We start from the raw sequence: 18,747 nt of genomic DNA on the forward strand, positions 1-18,747 counted from the left end.
TTCCTTCTATCTAGTCCTGTTTGTTATCAGGCAAAAGCTGCAAGTTAAATTAGGCCCTTATGTTAAAGTGGCTGAAGCAATGAGACCCATGAGGGAAGCAGTTTCGAAGTCACGAGACAATACGGAGAAGCATCATAAACACATTTTCTGTGAATACAGCAAACCAATCTCAATGCAAAAAGCTTCTCATTAAAACATGGAAGGGCATCGAGAAATCCTTCTCCAAAAAAATGCAGATTTTTGGACTCTTGTTTGTTGGTGAGCGGTCAGTGTGAGACCAAACACACAAAAAACACACAAATTACAGCGATTCCATAAAACTACAAATATGTGGGCAGCACTATTTATGTCCCTGAAGCAATGACCACAAAGCCAAAGAGCGAACAAACAGCATGCAATAAGAGGAAGACCAAAAACAATCATTTAGCTCCAGACTTCCTGAGTTTTTCCTAGGAACACTCGGTCACAGGATAGAAAGCAGTTGCCCACTTGCAGAATTACCTTAAAACCAACAGGAATCATTTAACCCAATGTCATTAAAAAAAAAAAAAAGTGGATTTAAGTTATAACCAGTGAAATACATAAGCAATAAACTGACATTAAACTCACCTTGCTATTATCAGTGACAGTCATATAGATACTGCGATGACCCTTTCTAAGATAGCGTAACATCTTGACAAACTACATTATTGTTATCTGTAGGCTATATACTCAATAACAAGTCTATAGAGCCTGCAGCATCAATGACGGTTATAATCTGGAGCTGTGATGATGGATATCCCACAGGAAGCTGTCTCCATTCAACACAACACAAAAGCAGCAGAGCCCATCGAGTTGAGAAAGGCTATTTATATCTGGTCAGGGCGAGGCTTCACTCACTTATGAGATGTTTTTATACAATAGACACACTTCAGATGCACCACGTTCATATTCCCTGTTAGAAAATCCAGTTAAACCTGGAAGATGTGTTTTGGAGCCTGGTCTAATATGGTCATCCCAACTGATGGCTGGATTTAGAGGGGTTCAGGCTGGTAGACTACCTTATCATCACACTACCTGAACACCTGCTTCGCCAGTTTCAGGGACCAGCTAGACTTGGATCTTGACCAGGCTGTGAGAACACTGTAAAGCAGATTAAACTGTAGTCTGGTGTATTCTCTTTTTTTGAAGCTGGTCATTTATGTCCTAACTTGGACCATCTTTAAGGATGTCAAGGTGGGTTTTGAAACATTGTAGCTGGTCAACCAGATGCCCATCATGCACCAGCTCTTAGACCAACTAGAAACCAGCTTTGACGGACAAGATAGTGAGTTGCTGGAGCCTGGTCCCAGACTAAAATGCAAGTTTGACCTGTTTTAACTGAAAGCAACATGCATTGACATTAAAATATGTCAGGGCAGTTGTTTTGTCTCAAGATGCACACCAGTAATGTTTTTTTCTAAGGCACATTTATAAAAGCTATTTAAATGCCCTCATTAAACTAAGGCCTAATCCTGGTTTAATCTAAGCCCTGTCTGTGAAACCGGGCCATTAATTGTAACAGGTGCTGATCAACTATTATTTTTCTTCCATATAAATTCTAACCCACTCAATGTATGTATTTCAGCCTGTGCATTTATGTAAATATGCAGTGAATAAACTAACAGTTTATTAAATCTAACCATCAGCATAAGACAATGCAATACAGCAGTTGTCTGATGGGTGAGGCATCAACAAAGGATTTGCCTCCTCAGTAACTCATTTAGTTACTCTAAGAAGGGGAGGGGGGTAATATCTGACTCTAGAGGTCTTGCAAGTAAGCAAAACACCCAGCAAGGTTTTAACAATAGCAAAATAGCAGGTTAGTTAATTAAAGTTATGAGTCTCACCTCCTCCAGTGCGGCTACAGTATTCCTGCAGTGAGTCATTCTAGTGGTGAAGTTTGAGGCGGTGGGCGATTTATAATCTTCATTGGTCTCCGCCACAAACTCCGCCACTGTGATCTGGTCCGGCATTGTATTTCCTTTCGCAAAACCCACAAATGTCGGTTTTAATCCTTTTAATGATCGGTTGTGGTGCACTTAATGTCGAAATTCAGAGATATAGTGACGAAATAAAACTCTCATGAGCGTCCTGAAGTCTTATCATCGCTGTGTTTTGTCCTCGGTGGATTAAAGACAAGTTGGGAATTAATAAAAATCATTAGCCAACTACAGAGAAGTGACGCTTCTACGACGGGAAATCTCTCTCCCACGGTGAGGGTTCTCACTTCTTCCACCAGTGAAAGAAAGTGCGAATTTGGTCCACCCGTTTGATAATAAACCAGTCTGGTGATGTAGTCCTCATCTGTTAAGGGACTGTAGTGTACGTTGTCGTGCTGAGATTGCTGCAGGCTTTGGGTCGATGCAGCTCTTGCAACGCAATTCAATGAAAGCGCAGAAATTGACAAAGTAAAGGTGGAGGAGATTCAATGGGAAAGGAGTGACCAATGAGGAACCGGAGCTAACAGCTTTCAGCCAATCGTAACTGACGCAGGGCGTGGCCTGATTGTAGATCGCCTTTAGGATCGTGAGCGCCTCTCTTAAGGTGGAGAAGGACATTTTTAAGCGTGTAAATAAAATAAATTGACATTTAATGTCTCTCTGAAGCCAAGGATTTTTTTTTTACAAGTGTTTTTTTTTATTTTATTTTTACTTTTAGGTTTTTAAAGCTATAGTTCGCCCAACAATAAAATTCTGACTTTATTTACTTTTTTACTCTTATTTAAAAAAATATTATTTTTTAAATGTTTTTGTTTAGTTTTTTTGTTGTTTCTTACAAATTATTATTTTAAATGTTTTTTTAACAAATGTTTTAGGCAGCTTTCCCATACAACGAAAGTGTACTGTTGATTTTAAATCCCAAACTCCAACAAGGACAAAACAATTCATAAAAATAGTCCATTATGAGTGGTTCAAAAGTCATATAGACTGAAACTGAAGTTCTTACTGACTAATAATCTTTATGCCCACTTTGAAGTGGCCCAATAATAGAGTGCTGCTGGCTGCTGGAATAAAGTATTGTTGTAGGCCAAATGCGTTTTTGAATGATATTAGAATTTATGCTAATGATGTGTAATTATAGGCCTATAATAATTTCAAAATATTTTAGATGTATCTTTTGTGCTTCATGAAAGAAACCCTATCCTCCTTCCTGGAATAAGAGTACTTTTAGTGCCATTATTATAATTATTAGTTGCCATACCTCTTCCAATATAAGCTTCACCCTCCCCTGCCTCTGAAACAAAAGACTAATTAAAATGATAATTCTGTAATTGCTGAGGCCTGTAATGAGCCAGTCTTTACTATGAGCAGTTGAATTCGCATTGATTATCAGATAAAGTCGTTTTTGTTCTCCAGTGCAAGAGATATTGAGCTGGTATTTTATATTTTTAATAAATCTATCTATCTATCTATCTATCTATCTATCTATCTATCTATCTATCTATCTATCTATCTATCTATCTATCTATCTATCTATCTATCTATCTATCTATTTTTATCTATCTATCTATCTATCTATATATATATATGGAGAATAATGAATCAGAGTTTATTATCTTTCAACATAAATAATTCACTAAATTGTTTGTCAGTAAAGAGTATTTTTAACTGATCAGAACACTAAACATTAAGCAACATTCGCAGAACAGTGCTTTGGTTTAATTTTCTGCAGAAATGTGCTGTACTTTTTGCATTCTGTCTTAAATGCATTATTAAAGAGTCCTTTAACAGTGATTATAACTCTGTGAGCATGTATTTTCAGAAAATTACACCTTCCATAAAGTAGTACAAACACACGCAGCGTGAAATAAAGACTATGTATTTGCTCTATTGCCCTATTATGGTGATTTATTGCTATTTGTAAAAGCTACAACCCTTTAGCGAGATATGTGCATTTGCATCCTCACAAAAGACTGCAGTCACTTCAGGCTAAAAAGAGGAAACACTATTCATAAATGTATGCCTCATACAGTCTAATACTGTTTAGGCTACTGTGGAAATGTGACATTAAAGACAATACAAGATTACTGTGCTTTTGGTTTATGTATTGTGGATATTTGAACACATTGGGTGCCCCCTGATGACCCCAATGACATCGAAACCAATCAAATTAACTCCGGTTAAAATATGAATATTGTAAAATGATTCATATGATGAGCAAGTTTTATCTCTAATTCCCATTTTGCACAGCAGGCTCTCTTCTGAATGTTAATATGCTCTCCATTCAGAGCTCATAATGAAGAGTGAAAGCATGCAGGGGTTGATTCATGACCTCTACTGGTGTCTCTTAGAATAAATTGTTTCTTATTGAGGAGGTTTACTTTAGGAATGTATAACATCTGCAGAGGCTGCAATGTACAGTTCAGTCTGCTTATATGGGGCTACATCAGGAGTAGGCTATATGTGATGTACTTTACTCTGTTCCATATTTACAATTTCAATGTCTACTCTATTTATTCATAAAGCACAATTAAAAACAACAACAGTTGACCCATGCTGTACAATGACAAAAATAAGTTATATACAAAATAATTATAGAAAACAGACATACTCTTTATAGTTAATATGAAAGCCCATTTTCGCCACAAAAAAAAAGAAATAAAATAAAATAAAATAAAAATCAAAGTAATGGGAAAAAAATCGAAATAATGAGATAGTAATGATTATGAGGTAAAAAAAATAATAATAAGAAAATGAACATCTAAGTCACAAACATGAGATAAAAAGTTTCAATTATGACATAAAAAATATAGGCCTTGGACCAGGGACAACAACTAGGCAATCATTATTGTGAACTCTACCTGCCGAACATGTTTTTGTCGCTGTATATGTATTATCTTAACAATGTGATGTTGTTTTGTTAAATCATTTTTCTTTTCTCAATTCAACATAGTCACATGTGATTTTAAATATGTCTGTAACTTTTCCCCTCAAACTATTGATTTTTTTTTTATCTCACTACTGTTTTATGTCATATATTAAACTTTTATTTCATAATTAATCATGACCTTTTTATCTCATAATTATGCCTGTGTCATAATGTTGACTTTTTATATATATTTTAATTTACTTTTTGTGTAATAATTATACATGATTTTCCCCCCTTATGTGGCGGAAAAGTGCTAATAACATTTATTTATTTATTATTATTTATTATTTTATTAATTAATTAATATATATTTTAATTTATTTTGAATATTCGCCCAGCTTTCTGCTTTTTATAGACTTATAAGTCTTGTATATATAGTCTCAGTGAGGTTATGGTTAGTGGTGGACAGGGCTTTGCCATTAGTCAAGGTGTATTTTTTATGGTTGTAGGGAGGTTAGGGTTAGTGGAGGAACTGGAAGTGGGTCTGCGCATTCGTGAGTTCCGGTCTGCAGCTTCTGCCGCTGCAGGGCACGTTTCGCTCTGCGGCTCTGTGGCTCTGCAAATGCACATGTCTCATACGTGTTTAGCACGTTGAACTGCATTTATCTACATTCTTTCGTTGCCCGCACTTGTCTGTGGACACAATGGCTTCTAGAAAGGATAGAGCTGCCCGAAAGCTGCGTTTTGGTGTAAATTCTGCTTTGGAAGAGCTCGGTCGTGTAAGGGACAACGCATTTTGCGACGAGGAGCCTTTGGGACAAGCCGATAGCGACGAAGAAGAGGAAACTGATTTTGAGGAGTACGTACACATTGTGACCTGATTCACGTATTTGTGCTTCATATCAGCTGTGTATCTGCTCGGTAGAGATACACAGATTTTGTTTATAAATCTGTTGTTCCGTGCATATATGAATTGTCCCGCACATTTGTGCATATGTTGCTTGCGTGAATTGCATTATGCATTTTGCATCTTTTGCGTGTTCCTTTGAAATTTTGCGAGATTTTGTGCATATTGCATTTATGCAACTGTTATGTCCATGCAAATTACAACGTGCACATGTTCGGTTTACATATGCAAGCATCAGATGCATGTGTATTGTGCATGCCCATTGATCATTTTGTGTTTGTTACAGTTTAGACTCAAGTGAAGAAGAATGGGAACCAGAAAGTGAACCAAGCCCCAAAAAACAACGGCTTCTCTTTATATCCCCCACCAGCACACCTCGCACCCCCAGAACCCCCACATCTTGTGGTGGTGATTATTCAGGTCCACGGTCAACTCCCAAAGGAAGGTCTCGTTCTCCACGGGTGAGAAAACGGTCTGCAAGTGGCAGATCAGTGGAGAGTGACACAGACACTTGGAATGACATCAGCGTGGAGGATGAAGCTCCAGTGTTACCCCATTTTTTACCAAAGCGAAACCCAGGACCTCAGGTCGTCATGGACAGAATGTATTCCCCCTTACAACTATTTCAGCTTTTCTTCCCAACCTCTGTGATAGACACCATTGTGACGAACACAAATAGTTATGGAAAAATGAGGTCTAAAGATGGTAAAAAATTCCCTTGGGTGCCTTTGAAAGCACATGAAATGTATTCGTTTATTGCACTGGTTATTTACATGGGGCTTCTCAGCACAAAAACTATTTTAGACTACTGGTCCAGAAAAGACATTTACTCTTTACCTTTTCCAAAATCGGTGATGTCCAGGTGCAGATTTAATGCCATCACTTGGAATCTGCATCTTTGCGATCTTAAGGAGGATCGAGCGAATGCTCTGAAAAAAGGGACTCGTGACCATGACAGACTTTTCAAAATCAAGCCACTTTACACTGACATCGTCAATGCGTGCAAAACGTACTTCCATCCAAACAGACAGCTGTCGGTGGATGAGAGGATGGTGGCTACTAGAGCGAGAATCAGCTTCAAACAGTACATGAAGGACAAGCCTACCAAGTGGGGTTACAAACTCTTTGTTCTTGCTGATTCGGCCTGTGCCTACACATGGAACTTCTTTATTTATGAAGGTAAATCTTCGCTGGCCACAGGTAAAGGACTGAGTTACGATTCTGTGATGCGCCTCCTGGATCTGCCTCTTCTTGGCAAAGGCTACCAGGTTTATATGGACAACTTCTACACAAGCCCAGGCCTTTTATTGGACTTGCTGGATAAAAAGACACTTGCGTGTGGCACGATACGTTCCCACCAACAGGGCTTTCCTAGGACAATGACCAATGAACTCAGCCTCAGAGCCCAAAGGGGATCCATGCGCTGGCTTCGGAAAGGTAAGCTCCTCTTTGTGAGGTGGATGGACTCAAAGGTGGTTTCAATGTGTTCATCGATGCACAAGGCATATGATGGTGCTACCGTCACCAGGCATGTTAGGAATCCCAAGAGTGAGTGGGAAATTAGGGAGATCCCAATTCCTGCAGCAACCAAGGACTACAATAAATATATGGGAGGTGTGGACGTTTCGGATGCTCTAATTGGGTACTACAATGTCCTACACAAAACCAAAAAATGGTACAAGACCTTTTTTTTTCATTTCGTCGATATCGCCGTGGTGAACAGTTTTATTCTCCATCAGCAACTGTCCAAATCTCAGAATAAGAGCCCTCTCACCCAAAAGGAATATAGAGAGACACTTGTGTCTGAGCTGGTAAAGATTGGTACACTGTCCAACTCATCACCTGCCCCCAAGAAATCCACATCATGTGACCCAGTGTCCAACTCATCACCTGCCCCCAAGAAATCCACATCATGTGACCCAGAGCCGTCCACAACTGAGGTCAACTCACCATGCTGGCCAGAGTATTACGGGTCAGATGCTACAAGTGGGAGGAGAGTCTGTGTCTTTTGCAAACTTTCAGGTCTCAAAGTAAAGACACCTGTGTACTGTTCAAAATGCAGTGTAGCTTTGTGCTTTGTGCCTACAAGGAACTGCTTCAGAAAATGGCACACTGAAAAGCACGGGGAAAAATAAGTGCATTGTTGTGTCTTGTCAACAGGCGGTTGACTAAAAGCTGTGCACTCACTCCACTGAAGTGCTTTTTTCTCTATATAGGAACTTCTTACATTGTAGACTTTATAAAGCTCAGATTTGTATAATGTGTTTTTGAACTGCATCTTTTTTCTATATCCATTCTATTTTCTTCGTATTTTATGTATATAGTTGAACTTTTTGTATCTTTATTGGATCGGACCAACTAGTTATATTAGTATTCTGTCAAATAAAATGCAAGAACTGCTACTTGGTCTCTCTCCTTTTGCTCATTTGTTGCATGATATGGGTCAAGTAAAAGTCACCATGAAATTTTAATGGAATATTTCAGTAATTATTTTAAATGATTTATCCGTGCACATATATATATAATCTAAATCAAGATTGAATCAAAATAACAACTTCTCCCTCTTACAGTGACATCTCTTCTCTGATGGTGTTTACTGGCGCAAGGGCGGGACAACCTGTTAGGCTACTCAATTCCAACCACAACCATCCAATCAATTCCCAATTGCCAAAATCAAGTCCTGCCTCTAAATCGAGAAGCCATTTCTCTCTGATATGTACGTCACAATTGGAAAGAAAAGACTTAACGCAATCTTGAAACTTTAATTTTATGCCGACTTTAAATGGTTTCATTAATTGTTTGCAACTCAATGAATGTTCCTCAAATAATTCATGCAAAGCATCATGGAGTGTAGGAAAAATGTTGATAACTTGTTTACTGGGGTCAAAAGGAACTTTTCAGCAGGTACAGATCCTGAATAACTGGCTTTTTTATTTTTAAACTGAACAAAAACAACAATATTTATGAATTATTCCACTTACCTGTGTTTATGTAAATTAAAGTGTTTTTTTTGTTGTTTTTTTTTGCAAAATTAGACCATTTACTCCAATGAGTCAGTGTATGAAAGTGAATGAGAGTGATTCTTCTCTGTCTGTTTGTTCCCAAGTTACTGGAATGAGAGGTTGATTCAAGCATATTAAATTAATATAGACTTAACACCAGTTAATTGGTTCCACATTAAACATTTTATTAAGTTAAACATTTAAAACATTGACACTGCCTTTATAAAGACTAGTATGAGCACTCATGTATAAAAATAAATTAACTAAATTAATTGGTGAGATGGTTGTATTTTAAAAATATTAGCCGAAACCAGGGGTCACCAAACTCGGTCCTGGAGGGCCGCTGTCCTGCAGATTTTAGCTCCAACCCCAATTAAACACCTGAACCAGCTAAGGTCTCGCTAGGCATACTAGACACTTTCAAGCAGGTGCGATGGAGCTCTGCAGGACAGGCCCTCCAGCCAGGACCGAGTTTCGTGACCCCTGGCCTAAACAATTAAGCAGAAATATAGTTTCAACCCTGTTCTTTACTGTACTGTTGCTAAACCCGAGCTGTGTGTGTCGTGTGAGCTTAACATGTGCGTCCAGACACTGAGACACAATGAATAACGAGTCTTTCAACCACTCAGGCTGGATATGTCTGCCGTTGCGCTTGCGTGTCGAGCATGTGTTCAGCAGAGCAGCAAAGCCTTACTGAACTTGTACTAACCTTGAACTAATATGCTGACCCACCAATATTACTTAAACTTGTGTTAACATGAAGTCCACTGAGCTATGGTAAAAAAGCCAAACAAGCAGGTGTTGTTACAATACGACTTTTGTCGAGTGGTTTAGCTAATCTATGGACATCCTGGAACTCTAAAATGGACATGCGCTGTCAGACTGGGACATTTGCATTTAATTTTAATAGTAACTGAACATTACAAGTTGTAGTTGCCATTTGCACGTTAATCTGTATGAAATCAAATCACCTGAATTACAGTAGGCTATATGTAAACGCTGCTTTGAAAAAATATCTGCCTTTGTTTTCATTCACAAACAGCACCCGCTTGAAATGCCCATACAGTTGTTAGCCTACTAAAAGCAAACTTATAAATGTGAATGTGAAAACTTAGCAACACATTTGGCAATGGTTATTATTTATAGGTTATTTATTATGTAGAATTGTAGATATCTTATTTGTGCTGTTGGCAAGAATGAAACAGGTTGCAAATAAACAAGTCTGCTGCCAGACCCTGCTTAATAATCAATATCTCACTGAAATTTTTATAAAGACGTCTTTGTCTAACAAATTTGTTAAAAACAAGTTAAATTCTTAATAAATGACTAACTCAAGTGATAAAACAAGGATATTTATTTGATTTTCACATTCTAACATGACCAGTAGATGGCACTCTCTGACTACTGCACTCGAGTGCTTCTCCTCATCCAAGTCCACTTATAAGTGTTGATGCTGAGCATATAATGAGATAACTGATATGAAAAGTACTAACTACAAACAAAACAATTTGACCATTGTGCTCTGAATACAATACATGGTAACACTTTGGTTTAGGGTCCAATTCTCTCTATTAACTAGTTTCTTATTAGCATGCATATTGTTAGGATATTGGCTGTTTATTAATATTTATAAAGCACATGCCTTATTCTGCATGACCATATTCTACATCTCTTAATTCTACCCAATAACTTAACAACTACCGTACTAACTATTAATAAGCAGTAATTGGGAGTTTACTGACGCTAAAGAGACGTGAGCAAAAGCACAATGTGTGAAGATTTTTGGAAGATGAACTGAGCAGAATCATCTTGTTTGAACTTGAAGGGTCATTGTTTATAAAGACCAACACCACTGAACTCAAAGAGACTGGATCAACAGGTCAGGAGTTTTTTGGAATTTCCATAACAGCTCTATGGTGTGATGCACTAAAAATATTTTTTCAGGAAAAAAAAGTCTGGTCCTCGTGACCTTGTTGTAATTCTTACTGCACAATAAGAACATTTATAATAGACATCATATTGGTCAAATCTTGGTGCTGGGTCTAATTTTTAAGGTCACAGAAGTCAGGCATATACATGTAATTACTAGTTCTGTTCCAATAATAATCATGCAATTCAATCCATTTTGTATTGCAGGGGATCCGTGTCCAAATATACATAATTTTATGACATTTCGGTAAGTAGGCGTAGCCTCATATATGAGAAATATTTAGATGTCTTAATGTTTGTTGATGTTAAGTTATTTTAAAGTGTTACTGAGAAAGCTTTTTTTCATTCATGATGTATCCTTGTATTCAGTAACTAATTTGTTACATTTATTTTTGAATGTTTGTACTTGATTATTGACTCGTAAAGCACTTTGAGAAGTTATTATTATTATTATTATTATAAACTCAATTGCATGACACAGCTGGTCATGTGATGTCAACATGGCCGCGGCCATGAGGGGGCGACCCCCTCATGATTTGTCTGGAGTCTCATGTGCATGTTAATTTAATTATTTTAAGTTATGTCTTAAAAAAAAATCATATTCAATTAATATGAGTGTACTGCTGTGGGAAATGAGAGGGATGAATGAGAGGGAGTGGCAGTTAAGTTCTTTTGAACTGTGTGTGTGTGTAATTGAGCAGCAGTAGTTTGATGTAATGGAGGGGTTGGGCGAGTCAGTCCGCCTACACGGGCTTTGTGTTGATGTTCAGGCGGTGCTACAGCGCTGACAGTCCGCGAGAGCAACACCTAAAACAGCATTCCCAACACCCATCCACCATAAAGAGAGGAAGAGAAGGAGAGAAAGAGGACGGACAGTGTTTTGGGCGATCTGACTGTAAGGGAGTGGAGCTGGACTGAATCATGGCCACTTCTACGTCTTGCACAGGCTCTACACTGCTGCAGCCAATTAGTAAGATTATTGATCTGCCAGTGGACCAGGTAAACTGTCACTTTAACTGGGATTTATTTTTCGCTTTTGACATTTTGCCTAGCAAAGAGCGCTAGCTAGTGTGGAGTCGTTTGCTGTAAATCAAGCACATTTGATGCGCACGTCTGCCACCGACAACTGCATGATATAAGAGGGTTTTAGTACGATATTTTAGAGTACAACATCACAAGCTTGAAATTCATCTTCGCGTACGTGTTTCATAACGCCCGTTTCCCCTCTTTTCTTTCCTTTCCTGTATTTTTCTCAAAATATTGTCTGTTGACTAGTGAGTCACACAGATAACATATTTGGTTTAGCAACACACGTTGCTAAACCAAATATGTATCTGTTTTAATAAGGATTTATAGGCATCTAGCTAGGCGCTTTCAGAGAAGTCTAACATCATGCATGCGAGCACTCATGAACCACATGATGATGTCTATGTAGGCAGCTCGATATGTTTCGAAACAGCGCCATAGTCACGATTTCGCCTGTGGTAGAGCGACGTTCTGCAAAAGAAGAGATTATATTTACAGATGTCCTAAATACAACCATTTGTAACATGAAGTAATGAAGCAAAAGAACACTCTAGGGAAGGGAGCGAGACGAGAGATGTTTCAGTTCCCCATTATTTTCCACGTTATTTTGTGCAGATTCTGTTTGCTTGTAGGCTATGTAAGATCAAAGGCCATGGTATTTTAAGGCACTTACTTTTATATGTGTATATATTTTATAAAAGACCAAAGGTTTTTCTTTTCATAGCTATCATCTGGTAGGCTACTAGCCTAAATTCTATTTAAAATCTAAATAGCGGGGACTTTGATTCATCCAAGTGACTCGAATCTTTTGAATCACACAAAAGATTCATTAACTCGCTCGTTCCCTCAAGTTTTGACTTTTTCGATGGCACGGCACCTATATCTAGATAACTATATTACAAAACAAATGAAATAGTTTATTGTCTATTGACATACTGATTGGATACATTACCAAGCACCTTTCAGCAGATGTGTTCTGTGTTTGCCGATTATAGCTTTCTTGTATGGATACATTATTAATAATGCCTCTGGATAAGTCACATGCCTCAGGTTAAGTCATTGTTTTTTTCATAACCCTCCACTAACAAAGAGTTATACAGCCTCTGTTCACAATCTGCTCTGTTACACTATAAAATATTCATCAAATTTAGCAGTTAAAATTGCGGCTGCCATGCGTGACAGTAAGTGAAAAGAAGTACAGTTCTGAAGTGCATCTAGTTGAAAGCCAAATTGTATCAATGCGATGTAAGAGGTTGGTTAATACGGAATTACAGTTCACATTGCTGATGATGCACATTTTCATGACCAGACATGGATGGCAAGACCTTTATCAGTGTCAGCTCTGCCAGTCACTTCAGTGTTCAGATTTTCTATTACTTTTGCTTTATATCGACACCATTGCACACACATCATACTTTTCAACTTCTTTGACCTCTTTAGCTGCCGCCGCCCAACTCGTAATGCAAGTCCAGGCAAGAATGAGTCCAGAAATGCAGGCATTCTGGAGTGTGTACGTTATTGCATTTCTTTTTAAACGCCCAGCTGTTCAACCTCTTTACAACTTTTTGATATGTTAAATATCTTTTTTTGGGTGTGGGACCCAGCAGCTAGAGTGTTAATGACAATATTCCTCCAACATGAACCTATAGTCAAGATAAATCAAGGATGGAAATCCAAGCAAACAAGGTGGTTTTTGATCTGTAAGTCCATTTGGTTGACTGCAGCTCTAGTGCCCTTTGCTCTGTCGTTGGCATGCTTCTTCACCAGCTTTTTTGAATGAGATTTTGGCAGGCGTCAGCCTACAAACACTATAATGTGACAGGAATCAATAATTCAGTCAGAGCTGTCAGGATTACTACCTCCTGAGCTTTAGCCAACACTGGGGTGAAGTTATGTAGATCTGTTTGTGGTTACGTAAGATGTGGGTTCCTAGGCTGAGCTCAACAATTTTAGTAACATGACTGTATAATTTGAGACTGTTATTGTTTGAATAGCCTTGGTAACAGCTTAATATTAGTAACAGTAACAGCTTAATATTAGTAACAGTAACATTAGTAACTTGGTAACAGTAATTTTTTGAAATAGTATACAATTTAAAATGTTTTCTATTTGAATATAATTAAAAATTTAATGTATTCATGTGATTTGCCATCACAGGAATACATTACATTTTAAATTATATTCAAATAGAAAACTTATTTTAAATTGTATACCATTTCAAAATATTAATGTTCGAATTTTAAAGCTGAATTTTCGCATCATTACTTCAGTCTTCAGTGTCACATGATCCTTCAGAAATAATATGCTGATTTGGTGTTCAAGAAACATTCTTATCATCAATGTTAAAAAAAAGTTGTGCTGCCTATACTTTTGTGGACATTGCAATAATTGTTTTTCAAGATTCTTTTTTATGTGAAAAATTGATGTGAAAAATAAATATTTTATGACATTATAAATCCAAAGTTCTGGCATGAAACTCTAGATGGCGCATGCTAAAGGTGATTATACACAGGGCAACTTTTTGAGCTATGTTGCTGGGCAATCTTGCGGAGCGATTGTTGCTTGGGCACTTTCCCATTGAAAATGGACAATAAATTTCTATCTGGATAATTTGGATCGGTCGTGGGCCCTGTGTCTCATCTAGTTGCCCGTTGATGGCAACATTGCCCGGCAACATTGCTCAAAAAGTTTCCCTGTGTATCATAACCTTAATATGCTGATTTCACGCAGCCGCCATTTTGAAATCGAAAGTGAGGCTCCGGTGGGAAGAACCCCGGAAGTAAAGATAAACAACAATGCCTTGGATTACCAACCTGAAGCTGCTGCCGCGATTTACACTATTGGATGTTAATATTCAATATAGGATATGTATATAGTTCATTCCTGCTTCTTTTTTTACATTCTGAATTATATATATAAAAAATTATTTTATTTATAAATTAATTTCACTGTATATAGTCTAAAGTATGAAAGAAATGTATGTACATTTTTAGAATTGACATAACATCATTAAACACAACAATACGCCATCGCATTCACGACTCTCCTGTGATTAAAGGCGACACTTCCGGTTTTCTTCCCACCGGAGCCTCGCTTTCGATTTGAAATCAGCGTATAGGTCCTTTAACTCACCTGTTCATAATCACATCGTTATCTATAGGGTAAAGCTGATTGGTTCCTGCCGTATCAGCCAATGAGCTCGCTGCTCAGCCTTCAAATACTCTGTAAGGATTTGCCCTAGCAGTGCAGCGCGCTTTCAGAAAACCTCCACCTTCCCCAGCTCCACCTGTATAGATCTGCTACTGGTAATTCATGTACGCTATATTGGACAGCAGCAGCATGCCGTACTTGCTCTGCAACAGCAGCAGAGTAGCACATCTATTTCCGCAAAGACCAAACATACAACATTGTCATACCCATTACCATGCCAAGCACTCAGAGAGTTGTCATGACAGAAATGTCTTTACTGTCACTATTATGACTGTACAGAATTGCTTCACCACTGTGTTCTAGTCAGCTCAATAGACCTTATTCACAGCAGCGCCATCTTTAATTTTTATCGGGAATAAAAGTGAGGCTGTGAGGGATAGACATAGATCTCTTCAGTGGGTTGCACTTTTATTTAATGTGTTTTTGGATTGTTCTTGCCAAGGAATTTCAGTTGACAAAAACACCCAGACAATATTAGCTGTGCAAAATTATAAGTGATCTAGGAGCTCTATACAGCTTTTTACAGCGGATGGCATTGAAAACACAGTCTATCCTCCTATGACTCACCCTGTCATGGCGCTGCTCTCTGAACAAGGTAGATTGTGTTTTAAAAATGCATACATGTACAGGTAGATGCACACTTTCAGCAAGTCAAATAGTAAAGAAGTTTTTGATAAGATGTCTATATGAGCCTAATTTGCATAGAAAGACGTGTGTTTGCAGTAAAAAAAAACGGCAGTGCCATTTCAACAGTTTTTGCACCTGGTTAAGACTCAATGTCATATCGTGCACAAAAGTGGCGCAACTTTTAAATGAATTTACACCAGAAATCTTACTGGTTTCTCTTCACTACCTGTTGATGTATATGTTTTGTAGTGGAATGTTATAAGGAAGCAATGTCTCTTGTCGCTCAGCACAGCAGGAGCATTAGGCGCGTCTCTGATTTCTCACAGGAGGGATATACCACTCTTTCTCTCTCTAAATGGGCACTCTCATGGGACCAGTTGCCTCTGCTAGAGGTCTGCTTATGGGACTGTTGTACTTAATTAATGCAGTTTGATTTTTTTTCCCCTCACAGTTAGACCACCAGTTACCCTGCACCATTATCACTGGGTTTGGATTGGCTACATTGTTGTTATTGTTAACTAAAACTATTAAAAATCAATTTCATTCATTGAAATAGTTAAAATAATTAATTTATAAAGCGCTTTTACCAGCTTAAAGTGCTTTACAATCAACAATAAACATAAATGCATCAAAAACAGAAGAAATACAATAACCAATAGTCAAAACACTGAATAATGCTGAATTTGGTTGCAGATTCAGACTGTAAAAAATAATTTGTGTGTGTTTGTGTGGTTCAGGCTTACCCTACAAAATGTCCCCACAAAGATGACAATATCCGAAATTCTTGTCCTTGGACATTTTTGGTCCCCATGAGAAAAACAGCTCATAAATCATACTACCGGTAGGTAATGTTTTTTGAAAATGTAAAAATTAGTAGGTTTAGCGGTAGGGTTATTGTTAAGGGATAGAATATACAGTTTGTACAGGATAAAAATCCCCATAAAACCTGACAACCCAAGGTGTGTGTGTGTGTGTGTGTGTTTAATAGAACTGGTTCGAAATAACCCTAGCAATTACACAAACTATTTAATTGCAGTACCTGTCAGGAATCTACAAGTGTTTGATGTAATTTCTCCAATGTGGTGTAGGTGTGACAACTTTTATGTACCAAGTCTTTCATCTGGCCGATTCTGGTTCCCTCCTTTCGGAGCACTTTCATGGCCTGTCATTAAAATCAGTCGCTAAGAGACAGAGACATTTATTTTACTGTCAATACTGCTGATTTCATCAACCAGATGACGACTTGCATAAGAGGGAGATAATTACTGCTCTTGCACTTTGCAATAGCATGCAAGTTCTGGATTTTTCTTCTGTGATTTGTTTTTGTTCAGCAGAGAATTCACCCAAAATAATTTAGACCTACTGTTGTTCAAAACCTGCATTCTGTGGAACACAAAATATGATTATATGATAAGATATATAGAATTTTTTTTTTGGTACCTAGTGGTTCTATCAGTACATCTGTAATTAATTTAAATTTTTACACATAGATTGTGTAAATTTCAGAGTATGTTAAAGTAACATTTGAGCTGTGCTTACAGGAAAGGCTATCCTAAATAACTTCACTGTAGCCAACAGGGACATGTGGAACAGTGACCAAAGACAATGAATCTGCTTGTTCAACAAGAACAGGAATGATTGGATGGTTTATAGTTCTCAAGTTTTTGTTGTATGAGTAATGACTGCATTTGTTTAGTGATGATAATGTTTCACTGCGGCAGTACAAGTCTGCAGAGAATCTCAATCCTGTAATTATTTAGTTTTTAAAATTATAGACCAGATCGCTTGGCGACAACGGTGCCGATTGGTGCGTATTATGTTAGTTTTATGGTTGTAGTAGCAGTGTTAAAGGTTCAGGGAAGAAGGAGGCGGGAACCGGCGAACGTTTCAACGTAACTTTAATATCATAAAATAAACAAACACAAAACGAAAGTAAAGCGGCAGCCCCTCACGAACGACTACTGTGTATAAACATAATAAAACGCAACATAAATAGTCCAGACCTGGTCCTCTCTGGTCCTTCACTGTCGTCATTCCTCCTTTTATCCTTCCGTAGCTCCTCTGTGAAAATCGAGGCCTCGCTCCGTTCCCACTGCTCTCGGCCCCACCCTGCTTGCCACACTGGTTAAGTGTTATATTTTATTGGAAACTTCTTTGTACCATAAGTTAAGTGAAGCAGACTTTGAATCAACCTTAACAGGATAAATTCACTGTTTCAATACAAATTCTGCTTATGAATTTGAAGGCAGCTATTGGATCATTGAAGTTAAACGCCATATTATACAATTATGCTTTACTTTACAGAGAGCTTTTGACCTACTTGCTACGTTCTGTCTTAACTCTAACGCTGTGTTGAAAACCCTGTAACACCTTTGATGTTCCCCGTCAAAACTAACTGGCTTCAAAAATAGCTTATAAATCTCTCATTATGCTATGTCATCAGCAAACATTGGATTCAATCTTTTGTCAACTTGTTTTCTTACAATTGGGACAGGGTTTGTATTTAGTTTTGAAAATTATTGATCGTAGGCATCATTGATCTGAGGATAAAGTTCATCTTTGTAAAAAAAAAAAGAAAGAAAGCTTGTTGTAATGCTCAAAATAGTTTGTTTGTCATGGACGCGTGTGTGTGTGTGTGTGTGTATGTGCGCGAGCACACTTTTATCTTTGCAAGCACACGTTCATGTGAACATGAACATGATGAAAATGCTCCTGAACTCTAAATTTTTCTCTTATTTTCGATCTCCCCCATTCATTTTCAAAGTCCCCCTGTAGTGAAAATCCAGCTTTTAATGTATGTCTATGGTGTTTTTTTCATTCTATATACTGAGAAATGTCTTAAATGATTGCGTAATAGTTTGGTTTAATGGGTTATTTAATTTTTTCTAGTGATAAAGTATGTGTACGAGCGGTTTAATTCATAAAATTAAATTACAATAAAAAATGAATTAAAACAAAATTAATTAATTAAAACTAAATCCACAAAATGAACCCCTGGGCTAAAAGGTTCCGCCTGACAGAACACTTTGAGGTTCTATATTGAACCTTTTCTTCTAAGAGTTTGGTCTAAACACCCCAAATGTTAAGTCAAGTATCATCATGAAGCAATTTTCTGTATTTTTTTTAAGAGCAGACGGCATCTTTTGCCTTCTTCCAGATGGTATCTGTCGCTGACAATGCTCAGGTTATTTTGTTATTTTGGACTTTTGCGTATCA

General features: G+C 37.6%; 3 protein-coding genes across 4 annotated transcripts in view; 2 read left to right on the top strand and 1 right to left on the bottom strand.

Annotated features, from left to right (window-relative positions):
• asap2a (ArfGAP with SH3 domain, ankyrin repeat and PH domain 2a) overlaps window positions 1–2,423 on the bottom strand; it is a 59,678-nt gene extending 57,255 nt beyond the window's left edge. Inside the window, exon 1 of the mRNA XM_082143216.1 lies at window positions 1,869–2,423. Within this exon, the coding sequence (XP_081999342.1) occupies window positions 1,869–1,994 (126 nt within the window). The 5' untranslated portion in view covers window positions 1,995–2,423. The remainder of the gene's footprint in view (window positions 1–1,868) is intronic.
• A 2,981-nt stretch (window positions 2,424–5,404) lies between these two features.
• On the top strand, window positions 5,405–8,169 carry LOC309479835 (piggyBac transposable element-derived protein 4-like). 2 transcript variants are annotated; one of them, XM_082144034.1, is made up of 3 exons: window positions 5,405–5,570; window positions 5,607–5,689; window positions 6,024–8,169. In XM_082144034.1, exons 1-3 carry the CDS (start codon window positions 5,535–5,537, stop codon window positions 7,870–7,872), a joined length of 1,968 nt encoding a protein of 655 aa, XP_082000160.1. In that variant the 5' UTR covers window positions 5,405–5,534; the 3' UTR covers window positions 7,873–8,169. The 2 variants fall into 2 exon arrangements, with proteins under 2 accessions (XP_082000160.1, XP_082000159.1); XM_082144033.1 differs by having other exon boundaries at window positions 5,405–5,689.
• A 3,205-nt stretch (window positions 8,170–11,374) lies between these two features.
• Window positions 11,375–18,747, top strand: part of mboat2a (membrane bound O-acyltransferase domain containing 2a) — a 61,936-nt gene continuing 54,563 nt past the window's right edge. The window contains exon 1 of the mRNA XM_082143295.1: window positions 11,375–11,667. Coding sequence (XP_081999421.1) covers window positions 11,590–11,667 — 78 coding nt within the window. The 5' untranslated portion in view covers window positions 11,375–11,589. The remainder of the gene's footprint in view (window positions 11,668–18,747) is intronic.

The sequence above is a fragment of the Leuciscus leuciscus genome, assembly GCF_965113295.1.
Source record: "Leuciscus leuciscus genome assembly, chromosome: 17".
NCBI lineage: Eukaryota > Metazoa > Chordata > Actinopteri > Cypriniformes > Leuciscidae > Leuciscus > Leuciscus leuciscus.